Here is a 23,033-nt window from a genome sequence, read left to right as displayed (position 1 = left end):
CAAGGGTAGTATAGTATGTACTGCTGAATGGAACCTCCAAGTTGGACCTTGACATATTGAATACTATTCATATAAGTAATGCACCAACTTGCTATTGGATACCTCATTGAAAACGTTTATTTAGACAAAAATTTCTGAAGGGCCCAAACAATGGTTCCCTGCAGCTAGCTTAGTTAGACTGCTCCTCCACACATGAGCCACATTAACCATAGGTGTCCTTAATGACACCAGAGCCAGAACCTGGCCCCCCTCCTCCACATTCCCCTCAGAGAGGCTCAGGGACCCAGGAGATTTTTATGATCACCCGATCGGGAATCGGTCTGCCGAGCGGACAGCACGCTGGACTTGTGATCCTGTGGTCCTGGGTTCGATCCCAGGCACTGGCGAGAAACAATGGGCAGAGTTTCTTTCACCCTATGCCCCTGTTACCTAGCAGTAAAATAGGTACCTGGGTGTTAGTCAGCTGTCACGGGCTGCTTCCTGGGGGTGGAGGACCGGGCTGCGGGGACACTAAAAAGCCCCAAAATCATCTCAAGATAACCTCAAGAAGATAACCCTCACCAAGGAAATATCAAGAAATTACGCATCACAAAACAAACAACTGCAACATTGACAGAAAAGATAAAGTGGCAAATAACTACACATACTATCCATTTAGCAGTTCTATCCAACTATTCAAGTCGAACCCCCTTATTCCATTTAGCCACCGTCAGTTGGCAGCACCACTGGGTGCTCTGCACTATCAACAGCTGAGTCCTATTGATAGTGTCCCAATGTGTGGACCATTCCTTGAATTGCCAGCTTTAGTAGATCCCAGTTTTTTCCAACTAAGTGTTACCATCCTTTGGTCTTGTGAGTGCCATTTGCTTGTGTATTGTTTTCAAGTCTAGTGTTTGCTTCATGTGAGTGTTTTTCCATGCAGAATTTTTTCATGTGTGGATTTGGGTAATTACTCGCCTTGAGCTGTATGTATTGAGGTAGCCTTTCCCTATGTTCTCGTATAATGTTTCCCTATCCTGAGACTTCTTTAGTTGGTTCTGGAGTTTATCCCAGAGATGCCACATTACTGTGTAGGGTGCTACTTCTTAGTGCAAGGAATGTCTATTGATATTGCTACATGCTGATGGTCATTCTTTCTCACTGTCATTCTATCTGTTGGGTGGGTGAGCCTCCCTTAAGTTAAGAGGCATATCAGGCAGCAGCTGCCCTATGAGCTCATTTCACTTGTATTCAACTTGGTGCTTACAGGATTTGCCCTATTCACGTTGACAGCAGAGACAGTTGAGCTATATCTTTCTGCTGGGGATTTGGAGCCATCTAATTCTCATGGTGGCATGCCTAGCTCTGATGATGTCTTTCTGCCTGGTCAGGCAGCAGGCTTGGAATATAATTCTGCACCGAGGCCTTCATGTATGACCTTCGAGGCTTGGGGGAACCCGAGGAGGGTTATTGGGTGTCCTTCAACCCTGCCTGAGATGATTTCGGGGCTATAGCGTCCCCGCAGCCCGGTCTTCGACCATGCATCCTTTTTTGTTACACACCTCCCAGGAAGCAGCCCGTAGCAGCTGTCTAACTCCCAGGTACGTATTTACTGCTAGGGCACAGGGGCATCAGGGTGAAAGAAACATTTTGCCCACTTGTCTCCGCCTCCACTGGGGATTGAACCCGGAACCTCAGGACTACGAATCCGAAGCACTGTCCACCCAGCTGTCAGGTGCCCAATCTTTGGGTGCCAGGTGCCTGATGCCTGATCTTTGGTTTAGTCTGTGGAGGATGGTTTACTCTTGGCAAAGGATTATACTTGTATACTAATCCTCTTGTTTTGTTTTAGCTGGATTCCTTGGCTGCTGTTCCCTTTGAAATGAACCCAGTACTACCCTGGGTTCATTTCCGTGTACTGCTAGAGTCCTCAGATGCATCAAATTTGCAGAGGTTTCCATAACCTCGCCAAATGGCTTCTTCAGCTCAAGTGGACCTCTTTCTATTTATGCAGGATCAGGACCATGCTTTTTTGATGGACCCGACCTCATTTGGGTCAGCCTCGGTCTTTTGGCTGTGGTTTGCAGCTATGATTCATCTTGGCATGGTGACAACCCTGTTTTTCTTTGGACTTGACATGACTATTGTCAAACCCACACGCTTGAGTGGCATTCAATGAGCTCCGTCTTTCAAGTGTTCTTGGGGTGCTTCTTTTGCCCTTCTTAAGAGCTGCTGCTTTGCTCTGATTCTTCTCAAAGACATGTCCGGCTGCCTTTGCTTTCTGGGGCCCTGATCACGAAGGATCACAGGGCCCATGCTCATTTGGTGGTCATTTTGCACATTCAGCTCTTCTCAGACCAGCTCCAGGTGGCCTATATGTGTCTTCAGTTCCAGGTGTTGGTTCCTTGTTACCTGCATTTCCAGCTTTTGTGGCTCTGCCCAGATTGGATGTCGCCCTCGTTTAGAAGATGGCGGCGGTCTTTTTCCTTGCCCATTTCGTGTGTCAATGAACTGCTGGCACAGGCTTTAGATTTGGCTTGGTTCTCATCCCTTTTGTCCAGCTCCCTATTTTTACCTCTTCTTTTTATTGAGGAGGCTATTTCCTCATTGCTCACAGCCATGGTTGTTACCTTCCAGCCCCTCAATCTGGTTCTTCTGCAGAGAGGATCTGTTCCTTTTGCTCGAAGGAAGCCTTTCTGGAATAGGCCCTCACCTGTTGCAGGTCAAGGCAGAGTTCTAGTAGACCCTGATTCTCAAGCAGTTGCACTTCTTCTTTTGGGCTTCTTTTGGTTGGCATCATTCTGAGGCATTTTGGAAGGGGTTCAACTCTGGGTTTTCTCACTGGCCCAACTGGGTCACCTCTTCATGTGGGGGTGTTGGTTGTTCCTAGTCCCCAAGCAGTACTCCCCAGATGGTTTTATCCTTGGTCAGAGTTTGGCTCTGGGCATTGTTCTTGTTTCTCAAGGTCTGCCTGTTTAACTACTGCTGGGACCATTGGGTTCGGGCACTTTCTGCTCTTCATTGGATTTTGCTTTGCCAGCTTCCTCTTCAGGTTTTTCAGAGTTCAGTTCCATGGAGCTCTTTTCCTTATGGCTTGATGCCTTTGCCTTGGTTTGAGGATTGGTTCAGGAGGAAGGTCCACATTCCTGCTTAGGGGCAAGGTTCACATGCCTGCTCAGGGGAAAGGGTCACATCCTGGCTCAGGGGAAAGGTTCACATGTCTGCTCAGGGGAAAGGTTCACATGTCTTCAGGGGAAAGGTTCACATCCCTGTTCAGGGGGAAGATTCACATCCCTGCTCAGGGGGAAGGTTCACATCCCTGTTTAGGGGGAAGGTTCACATCCCTGTTCAGGGGGAAGGTTCACATCCCTGCTCAGGGGGAAGGTTCACATCCCTGTTCAGGGGGAAGGTTCACATCCCTGCTCAGTGGGAAGGTTCACATCCCTGTTCAGGGGGAAGGTTCACATCCCTGCTCAGTGGGAAGGTTCACATCCCTGCTCAGGGGAAAGGTTCACATACCACATGTTTCCTGTTGGTTGCCACCTGAGTAAATCCAGCTAGTTTGTCACATACCCGCTCTGGAGAAAGGGTCACATTCCTGCTTGGAAGTAAAGGTCATATCCATGCTAGTAGAGAACTGCTTCCCCATTGTATATGATAAGAATGGATGATTTATTTCTTAATCTGTTTACAGGTAAATGTTTGAATGGGTTGGATGATTCGCTAAAGCATCAGGTGGAACGCACTGATGGATCAACCAGTAGAGAAAGTGAGTGCTGTATTTTTTTGTTTGGCATGTCTTATTAAGCATTATCATGTATTCAAGACCTTACTATGTTTTGTTGTTTCTCAATTAATTATATGGTATGCTGTGACTGGGTTGCAGTTCTCAAGTACAGTACAAGTACCGTACAGTATTGTTGCTGTACACCCCTACTCCGTGTAGGGGGTACTGAAGTCACTACAGTACCCAACCCACCCACCACCCACCAATCCTCTCCAGGCAACAAGGTAACAGAGTCCAGGAATCAGGCAGGGCGATGCACTGTGCATCCTGTGCGAGTAGTACTACCCTCCATGTTGATGGTGCCATTGCTGTCATCCATACCATCATCAGTAGGCACTGGAGGTCTTGGATCTGGAGATGGTCCTGGAAGATGAAAGAAACCAGTAGGTAGATCTTCAGGAAGAGAGTCTGCTGATGGTGGGGGTTCAGTTTGTTGGTGTGGGGTACCAGACCTCCACAGCAGCAACAGCTGGGGCTGCCACTGCCAACATGGCGTTGAAATGTGCTGCTTCACCTGATCGATTAAGACAACCACTTCAGCACCCTGGAGATCATTAGTAATGGTTTTCGGAGTCCTAGACAGCACCCGGAAAGGTCCCTCATATGGCTGCTGTAGTGGCTGATGCACGTCGTCAACCCTCAGAAACACATGGCTAGTAGAGAGAACATCCTGGGTTATGTAGGTAATGGGGTTAGCGATAAATGACGGAGACTAGAGTGCAACTCCGAAAGTGGAACCTGGACGGGAGCAAACTCTCGCCGGGGTAACGAAAATGACTAGAGTGCAACTCTAAAAAAAGCAAAACGTTGTACTCTAGTCTCGTTTCCCACTACTACAGTGACAAGGTGTAGATGGGTGACGGGGGTGGCATAGGACGAATCTGCAACATCACCCTCCAAAGGTGCTCCGTGAAGGTCGATGTATGCATCAACTCATTGTATGGTGTTGGAGTGATCAGATCATCAGGAAACCAAAGATCAGAACCATATACAGTACAAGATTAGCTACTGAGAACCCACTGTCCTCTTTAGTTGCCAAACAGGTGCCAAGTAGTACCAAAGGAAGGTTATCAATCCATGAAATCAGGTCTGATTGTGGCCCTTCAACCATCCTGTTAGCCTAAGGATAATAGGCCGTAGTTTGGTTGTGTGTGGTACCACGGAACCGCACCAGTTCCCTCCACAAGTGTGACTCAAATTGTTGACCCTGGTCAGTGACACACGGGTTCCAAAGTGGGAGACCCACCTTACCTTGAGGTTACCTTGAGGTGCTTCCGGGGCTCAGCGTCCCCGCGGCCCGGTCGTCGACCAGGCCTCCTGGTTGCTGGACTGATCAACCAGGCTGTTAGACGCGGTTGCTCGCAGCCTGACGTATGAGTCACAGCCTGGTTGATCAGGTATCCTTTGGAGGTGCTTATCCAGTTCTCTCTTGAACACTGTGAGGGGTCGGCCAGTTATGCCCCTTATGTGTAGTGGAAGCGTGTTGAACAGTCTCGGGCCTCTGATGTTGATAGAGTTCTCTCTCAGAGTACCTGTTGCACCTCTGCTCTTCAACGGGGGTATTCTGCACATCCTGCCATGTCTTCTGGTCTCATGTGATGTTATTTCTGTGTGCAGGTTTGGGACCAGCCCCTCAATTATTTTCCACGTGTAAATTATTATGTATCTCTCCCGCCTGCGCTCAAGGGAGTACAGATTTAGGCTCTTTAGTCGGTCCCAGTAATTTTATCCCAGGGACTTTATCCAATTAATCCCAGGGACTATAGTCGGTCCCCACCCATGAAGGAAAGCCCGAACTACCCTCTCAGCTGTCATCTCTACCATAGGAACTGCCTCAGGCCATCTGGAGAAGTGGTCGACACATGTGAGTAAGCATGAGCACCCAACCAGATCGAGGATATAGCGTGTGCATCTATAACAATCACTAAAAACGTGATTAGGGCCATATTAACAGTTACCATTCATGCCCTAATATTTCCCATGCTCTATGGACTGATTTCACAGAGTGAAATTTTAATTTCTAGCTGCCATATGAAGGATAACTTCCAAGAGAACCTGTCTATAGAGAGAGTTAACCTCGAAACCTCATGTTCAGAGGAAAACAGGTCCATATTTGTGAATGAAAACCAGGAAATCTCAACTGTTTCTTACAATATTGTTTGTGTACTGTAATAAATTAAAATGTGATTGAAGCCATATTATCAGAGATACCTTTCATTATCTTAATATTTCCCACACAGGGTTGATTTGACTAAGCAAAATTTTAGTTACAACCTGTCATATGAAGGACTTTTACCAAGAGAACCTGTCTGTAAAGAGATTTATCCATGTCTAATATATTTCCCATGCCCTAGCCTTAAAATCTCATTTTGAAAGGAAAAAGTGTCCCATGTTTTACTGAACGACAACTTCTGCAATGGAAAATTAAAAAAGACCCATACAATTTTGTTTGAAATATGCTTAGTTGCTTTCCCAAGACCCCCCAATCCTATCATCTAATCTTATGTCCATCTATGAAAATCAATAAAAAGGTGATTGAAGCCCTATTAAGGGAGTTACCGTTCATACCCTTGTATTTCCCCATGACCTTTGGGCTGATTTGACTGAAGGAACCATTAACCCTTAAACTGCGCAGCACGTCATATGACGTGTTGGGTAACTTACCCCAAATTGCGCATCACGTCATATGACGTGTTGGAGTACTACGCAAGATTTAAACAGCCCGGGGATACACGGGGTTCACATCACCTTCATCAGGGCTCTTATAAACAGACTCCATTTTTTTTAAATGGTGAGCAACATTCCCGGGTGTTAGGGCCTCAGTACTGAATGAGCCACCAAGGCTGGCACATGCAGCATGCGCTCACAGCACTGCTGTTCAGCTTGTGACCATAGCATCTCCTAAAAATATCAAAATATATATGTACATGCTATTATTTAGCGATGATAGTATAACAGAAGACCCCTGACTGTGATTAAAATGTCCTGGATTCTGATAATAGCAGGATTGTTCTGATAATTAGCGCTGTAGTGGGAGGAGTAATCTTGGTGGGGAGGGAGGTAGCATTGTCTGCTGACTCTGTGTGACCACCTTTTACTGTCTGGACTCGCTATACCAGCTTAGAGGTTCGCTATGCTGAACAAAACATGCAGATACTTATGTATAACGTCTGTATATAGTGAATAAAAGCAAAAAATAGTATGGTGGGAAGAGAATTTTGGCGAGTCAGGTGAGGTGAGGGAGGGAGTGGCAGCCAGTGGCGGGGCTAGCTGGTGTGTGGTGGTCACTCCTTGCTGCTGTTTGACTCAGCATTCCAACTTAATGGTTCCTTATAGTGAACACAAATGTAGATACTTATATATAACGTCTGTACATAAGAGAATGAAAACAAAAACAGTATGGTGGGAGGAGGAATTTGGTGAGTGATGAGTTTTTGAGAGAGGGAATGGTGGCAAAGAGGTTGGCTGGCAGATGTGGCCACTCCTCGTTGCTTTTTTACTCACATTATCAACTTAGTGGTTCGTTATGGTGAACAAAACATGCAGGTACTTGTATACAACCTGTGTATATAGTGTAATAACCGACAAAGTATTTGTTTACTGTTTTATGAGCATAATAATAATTGAATCAATAATATGCACCAAAATTTTGAGTACAGCGATTGTTCGCACATTTTATTATATAAATATATCACGCTACACACTATTGAATAATATCACAGCAAAAAATGAAGACAAAATCAATCAGACACATTGAAATAATTAGGTAATTATATCTTTGTGGCAACAACCCACCTGACAGTTTCGGCGAACAGATTTTCCTTGACGCTTGCTGAGTCAGCGCCTCTTTTTTGCCAGACTTTCCCGACCTATTGCAGCCAAAATTTGTCACTTATGATTTTTTATTATTTTTTCCGTGATCAGGGAACACAAATTAGCAGGTTAAGAAGAAAAAATATATATATATATTTTTGTTGTTGTTATGGGCCTGTGGGTGTCAAAGGCCAAATAGCCCTTAGCAACACAAGGGTTAATTGTAACCTATGATATAATGGGTAACTTTTTCCATCAATTTTTTAATTCTGTCTCAAAATCCTGAGCAAATTTGCACATCCCCCAGTTTAGGGAACTCGTGTTTGTTAAATCAGGTGAGTAAATCTGGCCTGGATTTCCAACCAGAGATATGTCGAATCGAGGTTCCACTGTATAAATCGGTACATATCACATTAAAATGCAAGTTTTAATTCACCAACTTGAAGCAATTCTCTATAAGAAAATTGTATGTTAGTCTGTTAGTCCTTTAATTATGGGATCATCTTTATTTTACTGATTTCTTGTGATTCATGCAGGTGTGGGAGAGAGTGAGACGAGTGGGGGAGATGAGTGGAGCAGTGGAGACGAGAGTGACTCCTCAACCACTGTGTCATCCACCCACCAGGACCCACACTGTGACTGCTGTTACTGTCATATGCTTCACCATAATCAGGTAAATTTAGCAGACACAAAAAAAAATATATAACAATGTGCTTTAATATACTTACTAAGCTCTCTCATCTCATTTTTCTCTTGCAATGTATTTGTTATCATTTATCAATTCTGATAGAAATTACCTACTTAAAATTATCTGTTAGATTAAGGACCTGCCCGAAACGCTGCGCGTACTAGTGCCTTTACAAGATTGTAAACACTGTACTATTCAATGTATTCTCACAAACCCAATGTACCTTCTTGTATATATATATATATAAATAAAAAAATAAAAATAAATAAATAAATATATATCTAACATTTAGTGTAATAATATAGCTCCCCATAGCAACCTAACCGCACTTACTGTATGGTTTACTGTACTTTACCCGTGTAAAGTGTTTTAAGTATCCGTGTAAGTAAAGTACCCATGTTTACTGTACTGTAACCGTGCTTACTGTACATTAAAACAACCTAACCGAAAAACTGCCACCTAATCTCACAGTAGGAAGATTGTCAGGTCACATTTGAATTATACAGGTAAGCAAAACTGGAACACCTAGTTCAAACAGACATCATTGAACGGAATAAGGTATTCTGAATTGCATCTGAGGAGGCATAAAATTGCTGAACAAGAACAGAAACAAAACTCCTATACCATGTGACAAAGACCCTCCAGCTTAATAACCAACCTCCCATGGTGGTTTGTAAGGAATAATCTCACCTCACAGTCACCTAAAGTTCTGTACCCTCTTCCAACACATAGGAAGAGAGCCAAGGAATTGAGCTCTGCATCAAACCAGAACCTGAAGCCCAAGGAAGAAAAAGAAAAGGAGGACTCCCACAGAAGCACTCTTCTTCCTGAAGAACTGAAAGTGGCTCATCTAATAGAAGAAAAGCAGTGTCTGTGAAGAGTAGAGGTGGGAAAGATTATTTTAGAAGACCAATCCATAGGATGATTAGAATCCCTATCATGACAGAAAATTGCATGCAGACTTAACACTTCTTTTGTGTTCCTTAAGTCTCATTCAGTGTATGGTCAGTTTCCCTAAAGTATTGGATAGGACAAGACGAACAGGAAATGGAGTAGACACCAGCAGCATCACAAGCAGGAGGAACAGTGTGAACCAGATTACTAAGAAGAGTATTACTTTCTCGAAAGGCGAGCTTTATGTCGAGAGGAGGAAGAGTATTAGTGAGATTTTTTTAGTTCATATATGAAGGGAAGGCAGAGCACAGTGGTACTAGTGTTGGAAACAGGTTTGGGATGAAAGACATTTTGTTTAGCTTGAGAATAGGCACAGTTGATAAAGTGTAAGGGGTAACCAACGTGAGACAAAGATTTTTAAATAAAGGAAATTTCAGAATTGATAAACTGAGGGTCACTGATGCGCAGAGCACGGATGAAGAGATAGACAAGAACATTTTTCTTAACAAGAAGAAGATGGTAGGAAAAGATATAAATGTACATACCACTATGCATGGGTTTGAGATAGAGAGAGAAAGTGAACCCAGACACAAAGCTGTTAACATGAATATCAAGAAAAGGAAGGAGGGAATTAGATTCCAATTCAGCTATGAAGTGGATAGAAGGAGCCAGATTGTTACACTTTCGTGTCCCCGGCGTGCCTGCCCCATCCCACCCCAAGGTGGGCCGAGCGTTTCCTGTGAGCGCGCACCACACTAAAATGTGCATACTCTTTTCAGTTTTCTCATGTCAATTTTTGTGTTACATTTTTCATTTTGGTATCAAATTGTTCACAATAGAATTCTCTAAAGGGATATATGTATATAAGGTCAAAAAGCCCGACGTGCCACCCGGAGCAAACCCGAAAATCAGCCGACCGTTACCCGTGAGTGAGCACCCATCCGCTCACCAACACTAAAAGGTATATACTCTGTTCAGTTTTCTCACCTCAATTTACATGCTACGTCGTTCATTCTGGTATCAAGTTGTTTGGAATCTAAAGCGTACATTTTAAAACTAGTCCCATAATGATCTGGAAAAAAAATTGAATTTTTAACAAATATTTTAATTTTGGACGCAAAATGCGTCACCGCTGGACATCCATCAAGTTATTTATGGACGCAATATCCATTTGCCGGGCGAAAGTGTTAGAGAGAGGAGAGGAAAGGCCAGAAAAGACTATGGTCACGAGGCCATAAAGCAAAAATGTCATCAACATAACGAAGCCAATGGAGAGAGACGAGTATCAATAGTGGGAAGGCCTTCTGTAAAGTTGTCACCATAGACAGAGGCTTAGCCACAACTGAACACCAGCCGCAGTAAATGTGGCACACCTGATGACGCAAACCACAAGAGTACACATTGGAGTCAGAAACAGTAGAAAACAAAAACAATCACAGGCAGGTGGAGTACCTCAAGGATCGGTGCTGGGACCAGTACTATTTTAAATATACATGAACGATTTGTCTACAGGAGTCGAGTCGTATATGGCAATGTTCGCGGACAATGCAAAATTAATGAGACGAGTTTTAACAGATGAGGATTGTAGGTTCAAGTCCAAGAGGACATGAACAAGCTGTAGAGATGGATAGAGAATTAGCTACTGGAATTCAACACAAGCCTGTGTAAAGTTATCTTGAGATGATTTCGGGGCTTAGCGTCCCCGCGGCCCGGTCCTCGACCAGGCCTCATTTTTGTTACACATTCCCAGGAAGCAGCCTGTAGCAGCTGTCTAACTACCAGGTACTTATTTACTGCTAGGCAAACAGGGGCATCAGTGTGAAAGTAACTGCCCATTTGTTTCCGCCTCCTCCAGGGATTGAACCCGGAACTTTAGGATTACGAATCCCAAGCGCTGTCCATTCAGCCGTCAGGCCCTACTCTAGCAAAAGTTAGAACGTCATTCAGAAACTTAAGTTAAAAGGCATTCAGAGCGCTTTATATTACTTATGTGTGACCAGTCTTGGAGAATGTAGCCCCATCAGGGGATGGATTCATAACTGTCAGTAGTTTCAAAGCCGTATATGACAAAAAGTACTGGGAAGGCAGGACACCACGAGCATTAGTTCTCATCCTGTAACTACACTCTGGTAATTACACTATTAAAATAGTATTCGAGAGGAACCTCTAAATTATAGACCAATATCACTATCAAGCGGGGTAGTCAAAGCACTAGAAACAATAGTCAAAGACAAATGAGTTGAACACCTAGAGAGTAATTACATAATAACGGACACAGTATGGTTTTCGAACAGGAAGATCATGTGTAACAAATCTACTTAGTTTTTATGATAAAGCCACAGAGATACTACAGAAAAGAGGTGGTTGGATTGACTGTGTCTAGCTGAACCTAAAAAAGGCTTTTAACAGAGTCCCATATAAAAGGCTGTTCTGGAAACTGGAACATGCTGGAGGGGGTGACAGGGGGACCTCTTAACATGGATAAAAAAAAATCTAACAGACAGTCAAATGAGGGCAATAATTAGATACAATGTACAGTATCTAACTGGAGGAGTTTTACTTGCGGAGTACCACAGGGTTTAGTTTTTCCGCCAGTAATGTTCAACGTCTGCATAAACGATCTACCAGCAGGAATGTAAAATTATATGAGAATGGTTTGCAGATGATGCTAAGTTACTGGGGAAGATTGATGCAGATGAATGTAATGCCCTCTTCTTTAGTCATAATCTCAATAATATTTTGTTGGGTATTTAGTTTGGTTTTATAATTACATATATAAGATTTCTTTAAAATTAAAAGCTTATTGTATTTAACTCTAGTTAAGCATGTGTTATTTGGAAGTTGGTATTTATGCCATTTTTGTGTGTTTAGAAGCCTCTTACTATGAGAGGAGTGGGGACAGGAGGATGGTTATGCATGTTTGAGCAGTAACACATTCCATTGTTCTCATTACCAGGGTGGTGGAAGACAGAAATACAGTGATAGGCGTGACAGACTGCTGCAAATCCTGTCAAGAAAGAAAAAGGCTCGTAGTTGTTCTGCAGTGTCATGTTCTGCAAGTACAACTTCAACAAATACACATACTCCAACTCCAGCTGCTGTTCCTTCTCCTGTAACCTCTGGTGTGCCTGTAACCAAGAGTGTCAGTACTCCACTAGGAGGCCAAAATATTGATAAGATTTTAGACTTCATAGAAGGCAATCACATGGATGAAGCCAAACATGCCAAGAAAGCTGCAAAAAAAGCTCGGCAGAGGCAGAAAAAGGTAGTGTATATAAATATTACAGGAAAAATTTCTGAAGACTTTCTGGGGTATTTTGGTGTTCTTAACAAGGCATGCATGCTATCAGAGGCTTTCTCAACATCCATTAGAATTATGAGGATGGTTTTTTAGAGGGTCTTTTTGGAGTTTTTTTATTTTAGAATGTTCTGTGCTCACACAATTCTGGTATTTCGTGTCGGTGCTGCGCCAGATGAAGAGTACATAATATAACATATTAGTGTTGAATAAGGTGGGTTCCACGATGGAAAAACATGACATTGATGCAGTTAGTGGAGAAAGCATGTAAGAAGTTTTATGGTACCTATGGCATTTATGGAGTTGCATAAAGCATATGTCAAAATGAATAGAGAGATAGTAAGGAAGTAGAATGTTCATTAATGAAAAATGGTATGGGGTGGTGAACAATGTCTTCGGGTGGCATTCAAGGGGCTTGTGTGTGAAGTGTAAATTTTAAAGTATAATGGGGGTATAGTTGTGATTGCATTTGCTTCCTATGATGAGAAACAGAAATAAAAGGGAAGATGAGATCTGACAATTCCATGAATTACAAAATATCTCTGGGTGAGTCCTGGTGGCTCCCTGAAGCTACAATGCTTATTTAGTGCCAAACTACTAGGTTCCATCAGTCATGGAGTTCTTTTAGGCCTACAGGGACCACCACCCAGAACTTGGCCCCTTTAATGAGGCACAAAGAGCAGTGGCGTTATGATAAAATTGTCAGGGAATGAAGCAGATTGGGCCCGCTGGTCCGCACCACCCCTCAGTTCTATTGTGATGGTGCTTGGTTGCTGTCTTGTCATCTGGCTCCAGTCTCCTGTTTTTTCGAATGGTATTTTGCCTTTGAGGCTATTCCAATTAATGGTTCAACCCGTTCTCGCAAATTTAATAAGTCAATATTGACTTATTAAATATGTGCATAGGTGACATACTTAACATAATAGATACCCTTAAAACGATTCATAGAAAACACCGACCTTACCTAACCTTGTTAGTATCTTAAGATAAGCATCTTATTGCTTCGTAATTACAATTATTACCTAACCTATAATAGGTATAGGTTAAGTAATAATTGTAATTACGAAGCAATAAGATGCTTATCTTAAGATACTAACAAGGTTAGGTAAGGTCGGTGTTTTCTATGAATCTTTTTAGGGGTATCTATTATGTTTAGTATATCACCTATGCACGTAGTTAATAAGTCAATATTGACTTTACGAATTTGCGAGAACGGGTTGCATGGTTGTGTAGTGCAAGCCAGGAGTTGTACTCTGAGCTGCATGTGCTCAAGGTTTTCTTCGCTGTGCACTTCTTTATTGCTACCCGTGCATGTTTTTTTGCCTGGGTTCGGGATACACTCCCTTTAAGGGGCTTCCTCGCTTTGGGTGGACCTCGCCCTGCAGGTAAGCCAGTGGTCTTTGAACTCAGTGTTTTTGGTAGGAGCGCACATTGTTGTTTACTTGACCAGTTATGTCTTAAGCTAACAGAAAGGTGTGTCTTCTTCCCGGTTGCTCGCTCTGCGGTTTGCTCCTGGGGATTTTGTGCTTTTTATTTGCATTTCTTGTCACCTTGCCCAGGTGTGTTTAGGGGTTCTTCCTTTTTGCGTTATTAGGCTTTGTCTTGGGCATGTGCAGTTGAACCCCTTGTCGCCCTTTGGCTCTTTCATTGGTTACAGGTAGCCAGGATTGCCTGTACTATTCATGCATTACTGGCACAGCAATCCTAGTGTCTGGGCTTCCTGCAGGGCTCATTCACCCTGCAGGCCCTAGAAACCCCATGTGGGCTCAGTTGTACTATTGATACCTCTTCTGAGCCTGCTCTCACTTTGTGGGAATTTGAGGGTTGTTCGTTACCAGTTCCACCAGATGATGTTCATATGTTCTGCCTCCGCTGTGCTGCCTGCTGGGTCGATGATATCTTCGACCCTGAGTCATGTGGGACTTGTACCCCCTATGTGATTCGTCTTACCCGTGCCTCTGTTAAAGTTCAGAGATTACAGGTGGTGACCACTTTACACATGTTGCAGCAGTCTAGGTTGTGTTCCTGATTGGATGCCCCGGATTTGCCTCGCTTTGTAATTAGGGATTCGGATCTTGGTTAGTTTGATCGTGGTTCTGTTCACAACTCCTCTTTCGTCTTTGGTGGGCATGACTTGCCCTTCTCCCATCCTGCTTCCGGCTCCAAAACATCTGAGGGTTTCGGATATAGGGCAGGGTTTAGCTCGGGATATGGCTTGGGTGGATCTTGGGATTTCCCCTTCTGATATGGACGTGGAAACAGTTGAGTCTTTCAATACTGTCGAGGCTTATGGGTCTTCTCAGCCGACCCCCCCCCCCCTTCCTTCCTTCCTTCCTTCCTTCCTTCCTTCCTTCCTTCGAAGATTTTCCCATGGGCTTCGCTTTTCCTTCCCGGGTGGTGGATGTGGATGAGAGCTCAACCCTGGAGCCCTCTTCTTTGGTTTTCAGGGCTCGGGGGGGTAGTCAGATTCACGGGTCGTCCCATTGACGGGGTGATGAAGGGAAATCTCGCACTGTTTGCTCATGCCTGGTCTCACGATTTTTGGGCGTTTCGGGTCGTTTTTGCGGCCTGCGGTGGCGTTGGGTGGCCCCTCCTCCTTTGGGGGGTTCGAGGCAGGCCTCGTCTCCCTGCACTCTGTCAGGTCATCTTGGAGTGGATTTACTTGGGGGTCGTCGCAGCATCCTCATTCCTCGGGTGGGTTTCCCGCCTGTTCCCAGTTCTGAGATGGAACTGCGCGGACCTTCGGTTCATTCTGGACTTGTCCCATCTGAACCCCTGGATCTTTTGTCCCTCCGTTCAGATAACTACTCTGTCCCAGGTCTGTCTTCTTTTGGAGCCGGGCACTTAGATGGTCCCTGGACCTCCGGTACATATATTGGTACGTCCCGATTCATCTGGGGTTCAGGGACTGGTTCGGTTTTGTTATGGGGCATCAGGTTTACCGCCTTCGTTGCCTTCCATTCGGCTTGAATCTGGCATCTCATATTTTCACATGCCTAACCTGGGTCATATTGGGCCGTTTGCATCTTTTAGGGTTTCAGATTCTGGCCTACCTCGACGGCTGGCTGGTGTAGGCTTCCAGTCAATCCACGTGTCTGCTCGCCAGGTTATTTTGAGGTTATCTTGAGATGATTTCAGGGCTCAGCATCCCCGCAGCCCGGTCCTCGATCAGGCCTTTTTGTTTCACATCCCCAGGAAGCAGCCTATAGCAGCTGTCTAACTCACAGGTACCTATTTACTGCTAGGTAACAGGGGCATCAGGGTGAAAGAAACTGCCCATTTGTTTCCGCCTCCATTGGAGATAGAACCCGGAACCTCAGGACGACGAATCCGAAGTGCTGTCCACTCAGCTGTCAGGCCAGGGATTTGGTTCTTTCCCAGCTCGCGGGTTTTGGGTTCTTGGTGAACTGGAGGAAGTCCTATCTGATTCCCCTCTCAGGTTCGGACCTGGCTGGTTCTTGTGTATTCATCTAGTTATGCTTGCGGAGTTTGAGCTCTGCTCTTTCGGCCTGCCTCTCAACTGTCAGTCAATCAACTGTTATTAACTACTAACTAATTTTTTTGCACACACACTTCCAGGAAGCAGCTCGTAGCAGCTGTCTAACTCCCAGGTACCTATTTACTGCTAGGTAACAGGGGCATTAGGGTGAGGAAACTGCCCATTTATTTTTCTGCTGGCACCGGGATCTAACCCTGGTCCCTAAGTCCACAAGTCTAGAGTGCTGTCCACTCAGCCACCAGCCCCCCCCCCCCCTAACTGTGTTACTCTCAGACAGCTTCCTTGTCTCTCCTGGAGTCTCTGCTGCGTCTGTGTTCCCGCCTTCAGCTGTTTCTGGAGGGCTCCCGGGTCTCAAGACAGTTGCTCAAGGATTTGTGCGGGAGTCTGAACTGTGCCGTGTTGGTCTATCTGCCAGGCCGGGTTTGGCTTTATCAGCTGTTCTGGTTCCTTTGGGGACGTCCCTTCTGTCGCTCTCACGATCGCAAGATTTGGCCTCCGGGTGCCTTACGTCGGCTGCTGCGTTGCCGGCTTCCTCTTCCTGTTTTTCGGGGTTCAGTGTCTTGGCACCTACCCGAGCCCCTCGCTCGATGTGTTCACGGACGCGTCGTCTCTATCTTGTGATTGTTCCAGATCCTCATTGGCCTTGTGTGAACTTGGGTCATGTGTTAGTCTCTTCCTCGTGCCTATACCTGCGGTGTTTCCTCCTCCCTGGTGTGTGCTTTGTTTTTCCTTCTCCATTGGTAGATATCGGTAGATATTTAGAAACCCATAAGATATCTCCATTGGTAGATATCAGAAAGCCATAAGGGGTTCCCCACTGAAAAGAACAGTTCCTGTACTGTACATTCAGCATTGAATGTGCAGTAATGAAATGCCAATATCTAGGTGAGCCCCATTGACTTCCTTACACCCTTTCCTTCACCCAGAGCATCAGGGAAGGAAGGGTGTCAGGTTTCCATCATCATAAAACTATTGGAGAAGACAAGCCATGGAGAACACACCTGACCCAGTCTACCTCCCCCCCCCCAAATGAGAAGGGGGATGTGGGGCGAACTAGTGTAACTTTTGTATTGTTTACTTTGTTGGGGGGAGTTCTTTATGCTGTTTTGAGGCTGCAGTCTGGGTTTAACCATACAGTGGTCTTTTTTTTTTTTTTTTTTTTTCCGCTGACTTTCTGGGTGCCTTTCCTTAGTGGTGGCAGACATGAATAAAAATACAAATTGACATTTTTCATAGTGCCACTGTTCCCTGCACATCTCTGAGGGGGCTAGGTTCTGGCTCATGGTCCCCGGTAGGCCAATAAGAACTCCATAACTGATGTCACCAAGTAGTTCAGGGAGCAACCTGGGCTCCCCTAAAAATTGGCATTTTATTACATTCAACACTGTTTCTTGATAGTGATATAGGAAAGGTTAGAGAGCCTGAAAGAGTGAAAGGTTTGTCTGGTGATGGAGCTGTAGAAACTTTAGTTATGACCACCTAGTGGTGTAAAGTTCTCAGGAGGACATGAGGCCTTGTGACTGTAGATAGATAGTGATGTTGAGTGTGGACAAATTTACGAGTATGGAATTAAAGGACTGGTATTGAAATTAAGTTATCATTTTCTTCGTCTAGATGGCAATTAGAAGAGAAGAGGAGGAGGAGGAGGAGGAAGAAGAAGAAGAAGAAGAAGAGGAGGAGGAAGATTTTGATGAGAAAGATGATGATTGTGAAGATGATGATGATGCGGAGGAAGATGGGCCATTGGCAGAGCTGAGACGGAGAGCACCAGATGTGACCATTACAGTAGTGCGTCCTGGTCAACACACATCACGAACTCCTTCATCTACACAAGTATGTCTTTGGAATTAATAATAATATTGCTGCTGTTTAATTTCTTGCATGTTGCTTTAAATTGTACTTGTAAAATAAGAAATTGGTCTGCTGCACATAACGTCTCTCTCCTCTCGTACTAATCCTGTGATGTACAATTTGTGTCTAAAGCTCTTCATTGTGTACATTTCATCAGAGGTCTGGGTAATTTTTTTTAATGCAAGGCAAACCAGTCCAGTGGCACTCAACTAGGGCTCTACTACACCATCACAAAGTGGCAGCTATTATTCTTTAAGTTTGCTATTACAACTATGGATTTCTGGAACTTGTCATGGGATGCTGGCCTTTGTTCTGGGCACATTTCTTACATGATTATTTACTCATCATTACATCCAACTCTGAGTGTAACTAAGTTATGTTTACTTTAGGTTATGCTTTATTGTTTTTCATTTTTTGTTTCTATGCTTTGGTCACAGTCTGCTTTCAGTATCTTAGGTTTTGATAGCCTTTACTTATAGTATCTTGAGAAGACGTGTCTTGATAACTTGGCATTGAGCCATAGCATTGTGTGTACCCAGATCACTGATAGCATGCTAGGCCCTGAGTGACATGGAAAACCAACTAAGACAAGTAACCTTGAAATTGTTTTCTTTAGTGATCTAGGGGTGAGAAGCCCAGTGGAGCATAATCCTTAATACACTACCAAGAAAAAATTCTCGCTTAAGACCAAATGATTCTTGGAACCTCAAAGTTAGGTAAGCATTGCTCTGATGATACCTATGAACTATCCACTATCCCAACCATCACCAGGTGGCAGCACCAGCTACATTACCGGGTTAGGGAATGTGGCTCCCCTCACTTTGTATCAGGCACCCTCCTTTGTTAACAATGCACCTTTACAGAGATTTCATAAGTATTGAGTTTTTCTTAAAATGTTGTTTTATGTGGGAAGCCCTGTCAGCTACTTGAAGCTATCTATACTGATTTAGTGCCATACTTCTTGGAGTCATTAGTTGCAGAGTTCTTGTATGCCTACCAGGGACAACAAGTCAGAACCTGCCCCCCCCCCCCCCTTCTCTCTCTCTCTCTCTCTCTCTCTCTCTCTGAGAGGCACAGGGAGCAATGGCCCATAAACACTGTACATTTAAAGTTTGCCATCTAGCCATCGAGCAGGGAAGATACAAAGAAGGGTAAGCAAATCAAAACTGACTACTGCCTGGTTGAAAAATGCGACCTACGCCTTCAAATTATCAAAAGAACTCTCCCACAAAGAAAACGAACGAGCAAAACATCCAACTAACCCCCTGCCCGTTAGCTCCACCTTTTGGTTGTGGGGAGGAAAGAGCCGGCCTAGGTGAGCTGGGTCGCCTACAGTCAGTCCTTGACTGATGTCGTGCCTAGCGGTCATCAACTTGTTCAGGCCACAGCTTCCTGTTTTTGTTGGTGTTTTGCCTTGTGAGGTGGTTCCTGCATGGGTGTGTGTGCTGACCAGGAGTTTTGGAGTACTAGAGCTGCATGTGCCCAGGGTCACCTTTCCTAGGTGCTCCATAAGTACTGCCCCTGTGTGGCCAGAGTTTTATTCCCTGGGGGCACTTTGGAACCATTCTCCATTAGAGGACTTCATCAGTTGTTATGGTCTTTGTCCTTGGGGTGTGTTGGGAACTTTCAGCTTTCTATATTGCCGTTGGCAGTGTTTTCGGCTGGTAGGGCACACTGCGGCTAGTGTAGCCGGTTCTTCTGATAGCTAGGGCATGCTGGATTCTCCCAGATGGCTTGTTTGCTGTTGAGGGGTCTCGGTTGGGGTTTTCTTTCTTTTTCCTTTGCTAGCATTTTTGTTCACTTCTTTTGGTGAAGGGAGTTATGCCTTTTGCCTGATTAAGATAACTTAGGGTGTTTGCAATGGAACTCCTCTGCTGCCCCCAGGGCTTTCTGGCAGATACTCATGGTCTGGTTGCTTGCATTGACATGTGAGCCCCATATACTCCCAGGAGTTTTAAAATCTTACACACTACCCTAATACTGTACATCACCAGTTTAGATATGCAGTCTGATCATAATTAGCCTGTTGGGATGCTCAGCTGAAGGGGTAAGGGTTTTTGTCCAGAGAGGCAATCTGAGATCTTCTGGCCTTTTTTTTTGCAAGCAACTCTTGCTCAATCTCTGGGTCTACAGAAACACTTTAGGTAGACTCTTTCTTTCCACTGTGCCTGTGCTCGGTGGCAATTCCATTGTCGTGTTTTGAACCTAGCTCTACGTTCTCAGTGAAGGTGTATGGAGTTAGGTCTGCATAGACTGCCAAAGGGGAGGTATAGTTTCCCTTTGACCTGTCCTGGGCTTTGTTTATCCAGATTGTAGAGTACTTGCTACCTTTTATGAGATATGATTTACCTTTATTTATTCCTTGAATTTTCTTCGCAACTTTTTCAATTGCTTATTCTTTGCGTCAGGGTAGGCAAGATTTATTTCTCATGTGTGGCAAGAACCATTTGTTTTATTTTGATCCTGCATTCTTTTTGAGTTTATGTTCTCTGCTGTTTTATGGTTATATCATGTACCTGCCACCTTCTGGCTGGAAAGCATTGCTTGCTCTCAATGAGGTTGTGGTTTTCCTTTACTTCTCTCAGTCTTGTACTGTGAGGAAGTCTTCCCGATGTTTAATGTGTATTGAGAGAATCTCTTGACTTTCTGAACAAAATTTTGTGTACTTCCTAGTCCTGGGATGTGTGGGCTTGGCTGCTTCTTTTAGTCCTGGCTTCCCTTGTCTCTGACTTTGGTTGCAGTAATTTAAACATCTGGCCCCATCTTATTAGTGTTATCAGACTTCTCCATCCACATATTGCTCAATTTGAGTTTAAGCTTTTCCTTCTATGGGCTGTTACTTTGTAGCTATAACCTCAGCTTCCTCACCCACTGGGGCCTTGTCGAGTTTTTTGTGGTACTTCTACAGGATGTAGTATAGGATCTTTTTGCAGCACTCCTCTCGTGTGGGCATTTTGTGTTGGGGACACTTGCAGATCTTTCTTGGTTGTTCTCAACCATGTCTCCTCTTCCATTCCCTGTAGTAGACTTGAATTTTGTTTTGACTTTCCAACCACTACCAGGCATTTAATTTACAATCTGTTCCTCACTCTTCCCTCTGAGATGAGACTGGTTGTGGGGTTCTCAGTTTCCCAGACATGGTACTGTAGTGGATGTGACTTGCCCAGTTTACTGCGTGGTATGGAAAGTTTTCCTTACCTCATCCAGGTGTGTTGGTGGACCTCATCAAAGCTGGGACATCTGTTGTTGGCAACATTTTCACAGTAAACCACAGTGACAGTTTGGTGGAGAGACATAAAGACATCTTGTGGCAGGTATTGACTGCCAGTGCCTGGATCATTGTGTTCCCGTGTTCTGCCCAGCTCTCTAATCCACGGTTCCATGCCCACATCTTGGGAGATATTGGCCAGGGGGTGTGATTGTCATGACTCTTCCTCTTCAGTCACCTCCACCTTCTTTTCAGTAACAAAGACAGATGCTCCCCATGCCCTGAATGATTATCAGTGTTCATGGGTAAATTTTTGCTTCCCCTGCTAAAGATACCAAATGACATTCATGTTTTTGGTTTGCCAAGTTGTTTCAAACCAATTTTGGCTCATATCCTAGGACCTCAAGCATGCTTACTGGCATATTCTTATCCACACAGATTTCACTGGATTTGCTGGGGTTCAGGGAACATGATATGAACATCAGGGCCCCACACCTTTCAACCTCCTTCCACTAAGAATAAGAAATATTGCTGGAACAAAAGTGGAGATTTTCATAAAGCAAAGGGATAAATTTCTGCAGGAAGTGGCAGAACATCCAGGTTGTAGTGGATATGTTGGCTTGCTGGCTGATATAAGCAGTAGCCTGATGAGGCAGGTTATCACCAAAAAAATCTGGCCCCCAGGCCATTCAAGATGAAGAATTCTCAAAGATGATTACAGGTAATCTACAGGTAAGGCACATTGCAAACCACTTTTGGGCTCTCCATTTCAGGCTGAACCTGGTTCTCAAGTATCAAATCTCATCAGAGTGGTTCTTCTGAAGTTTGAGCTCCTGGGAATCAGTGTTTTGTCCTGTCTTATCAACAAACTTATATGATGCATCCTGGGAACCATAACCCTGGATGAATCAGAGGAAAACTAAGCCAACTATTTTCTCAATAATTCAGACCACAGCACCTCTCTTCAATCAGGGAAGTGGAGAGCCAGCCAGTGTCCTAACAAGGGACTAAATCTATTCTTAGGCTAATACTTGGAGCTGGTGGCTTGCCATGGAAGTCTCAGACACTTTGGAGAGGAATGACCACTTCTCTACTCAAAACAGATTCAAGTATGTCTCTAGTTGAGGTTTGGGCTTCACAGACTAGCGCTTCAAGAACGGAGGAGAAACAGAAGCTCCCTACCTCCAATGCCACCTATCATCACATCTCGCACTTGCGTAAATCATGACTGCTCCTTACCCATCATAGGTGGGGGTAAGTCGCAATGAGGGCAGCAGGGATTGAGCAGTGCTCTTTAGATCCTGGTGGTGCAACTCACAGGTTAACTAAACTAGAAGGGTAATATCTGCTCTAAAAAGAGGAGAGCCTGCAAATTTCCCTCACTAGCTGAAAATGGAAACCTTCCTTACAGAAACTTGTCATTACACAAGTTCAACATTAAGCACTTCCCATAAACACCTGCTGATATGTAGTGTCAGTCCAAGTAGCTTCCCATATGCTACAGACAGTACACACTCAAGGGTTGAAGTAACCTTGCCTTTAAACTGGGAAAATACCAGAAGTTGAAAGGAAAGCTGTTGGGGCAAGAATACAAATGTGTGGTAATTGGATGTAAGCCTTCCAGGCCACATGAATCTCCACCCTGATGTGTGCTGTATTAACGCCTTAATGAGCAGTCATCATCATAGGTTCATCCTCAAGGAAGTGCAGTTATCGTCATATATTGGTTTTACAGTAGTTATTAAAACCCAGTGTTTTTACAAATTATGTAAATAAGGTTATAATACATCTATTATGAAAGTGATGGAGTTAACCTAGGCTAATGAAAATAAATTTTGCTGTCATGAGGTAATCATGTACTAGTGTTTTGAGATTGTTGTGAAATAACAATTTGGCATTTCCTGCCAGTGTTTGAATAAATTTTTAGACCACAGACGGAATACATAATAAAGAGAAAGCAGCAGAAGAGTAGGGTTCCAAGACAATACCACAAGCTGTGCAAGGAACAGATTCATG

General features: G+C 44.2%; 1 protein-coding gene across 6 annotated transcripts in view; it reads left to right on the top strand.

The window, feature by feature from the left end:
• The window catches only part of LOC123764057 (uncharacterized), a 123,852-nt gene that overhangs the window by 81,334 nt on the left and 19,485 nt on the right, over positions 1-23,033 (top strand). For all 6 annotated transcript variants that reach the window (XM_069329869.1, XM_045751549.2, XM_069329870.1 and 3 more), the window contains 4 exons: positions 3,674-3,748; positions 8,116-8,252; positions 12,118-12,426; positions 17,573-17,791. In XM_069329869.1, coding sequence (XP_069185970.1) covers positions 3,674-3,748; positions 8,116-8,252; positions 12,118-12,426; positions 17,573-17,791 — 740 coding nt within the window. The remainder of the gene's footprint in view (positions 1-3,673; positions 3,749-8,115; positions 8,253-12,117; positions 12,427-17,572; positions 17,792-23,033) is intronic.

Source organism: Procambarus clarkii, chromosome 23 (genome assembly GCF_040958095.1).
Source record: "Procambarus clarkii isolate CNS0578487 chromosome 23, FALCON_Pclarkii_2.0, whole genome shotgun sequence".
In the NCBI taxonomy this organism is placed as follows: Eukaryota; Metazoa; Arthropoda; class Malacostraca; order Decapoda; family Cambaridae; genus Procambarus; species Procambarus clarkii.
The sequence above is the reverse complement of the archived record's forward strand: the minus strand, read 5'-3'. Positions and strand labels throughout refer to the sequence as shown.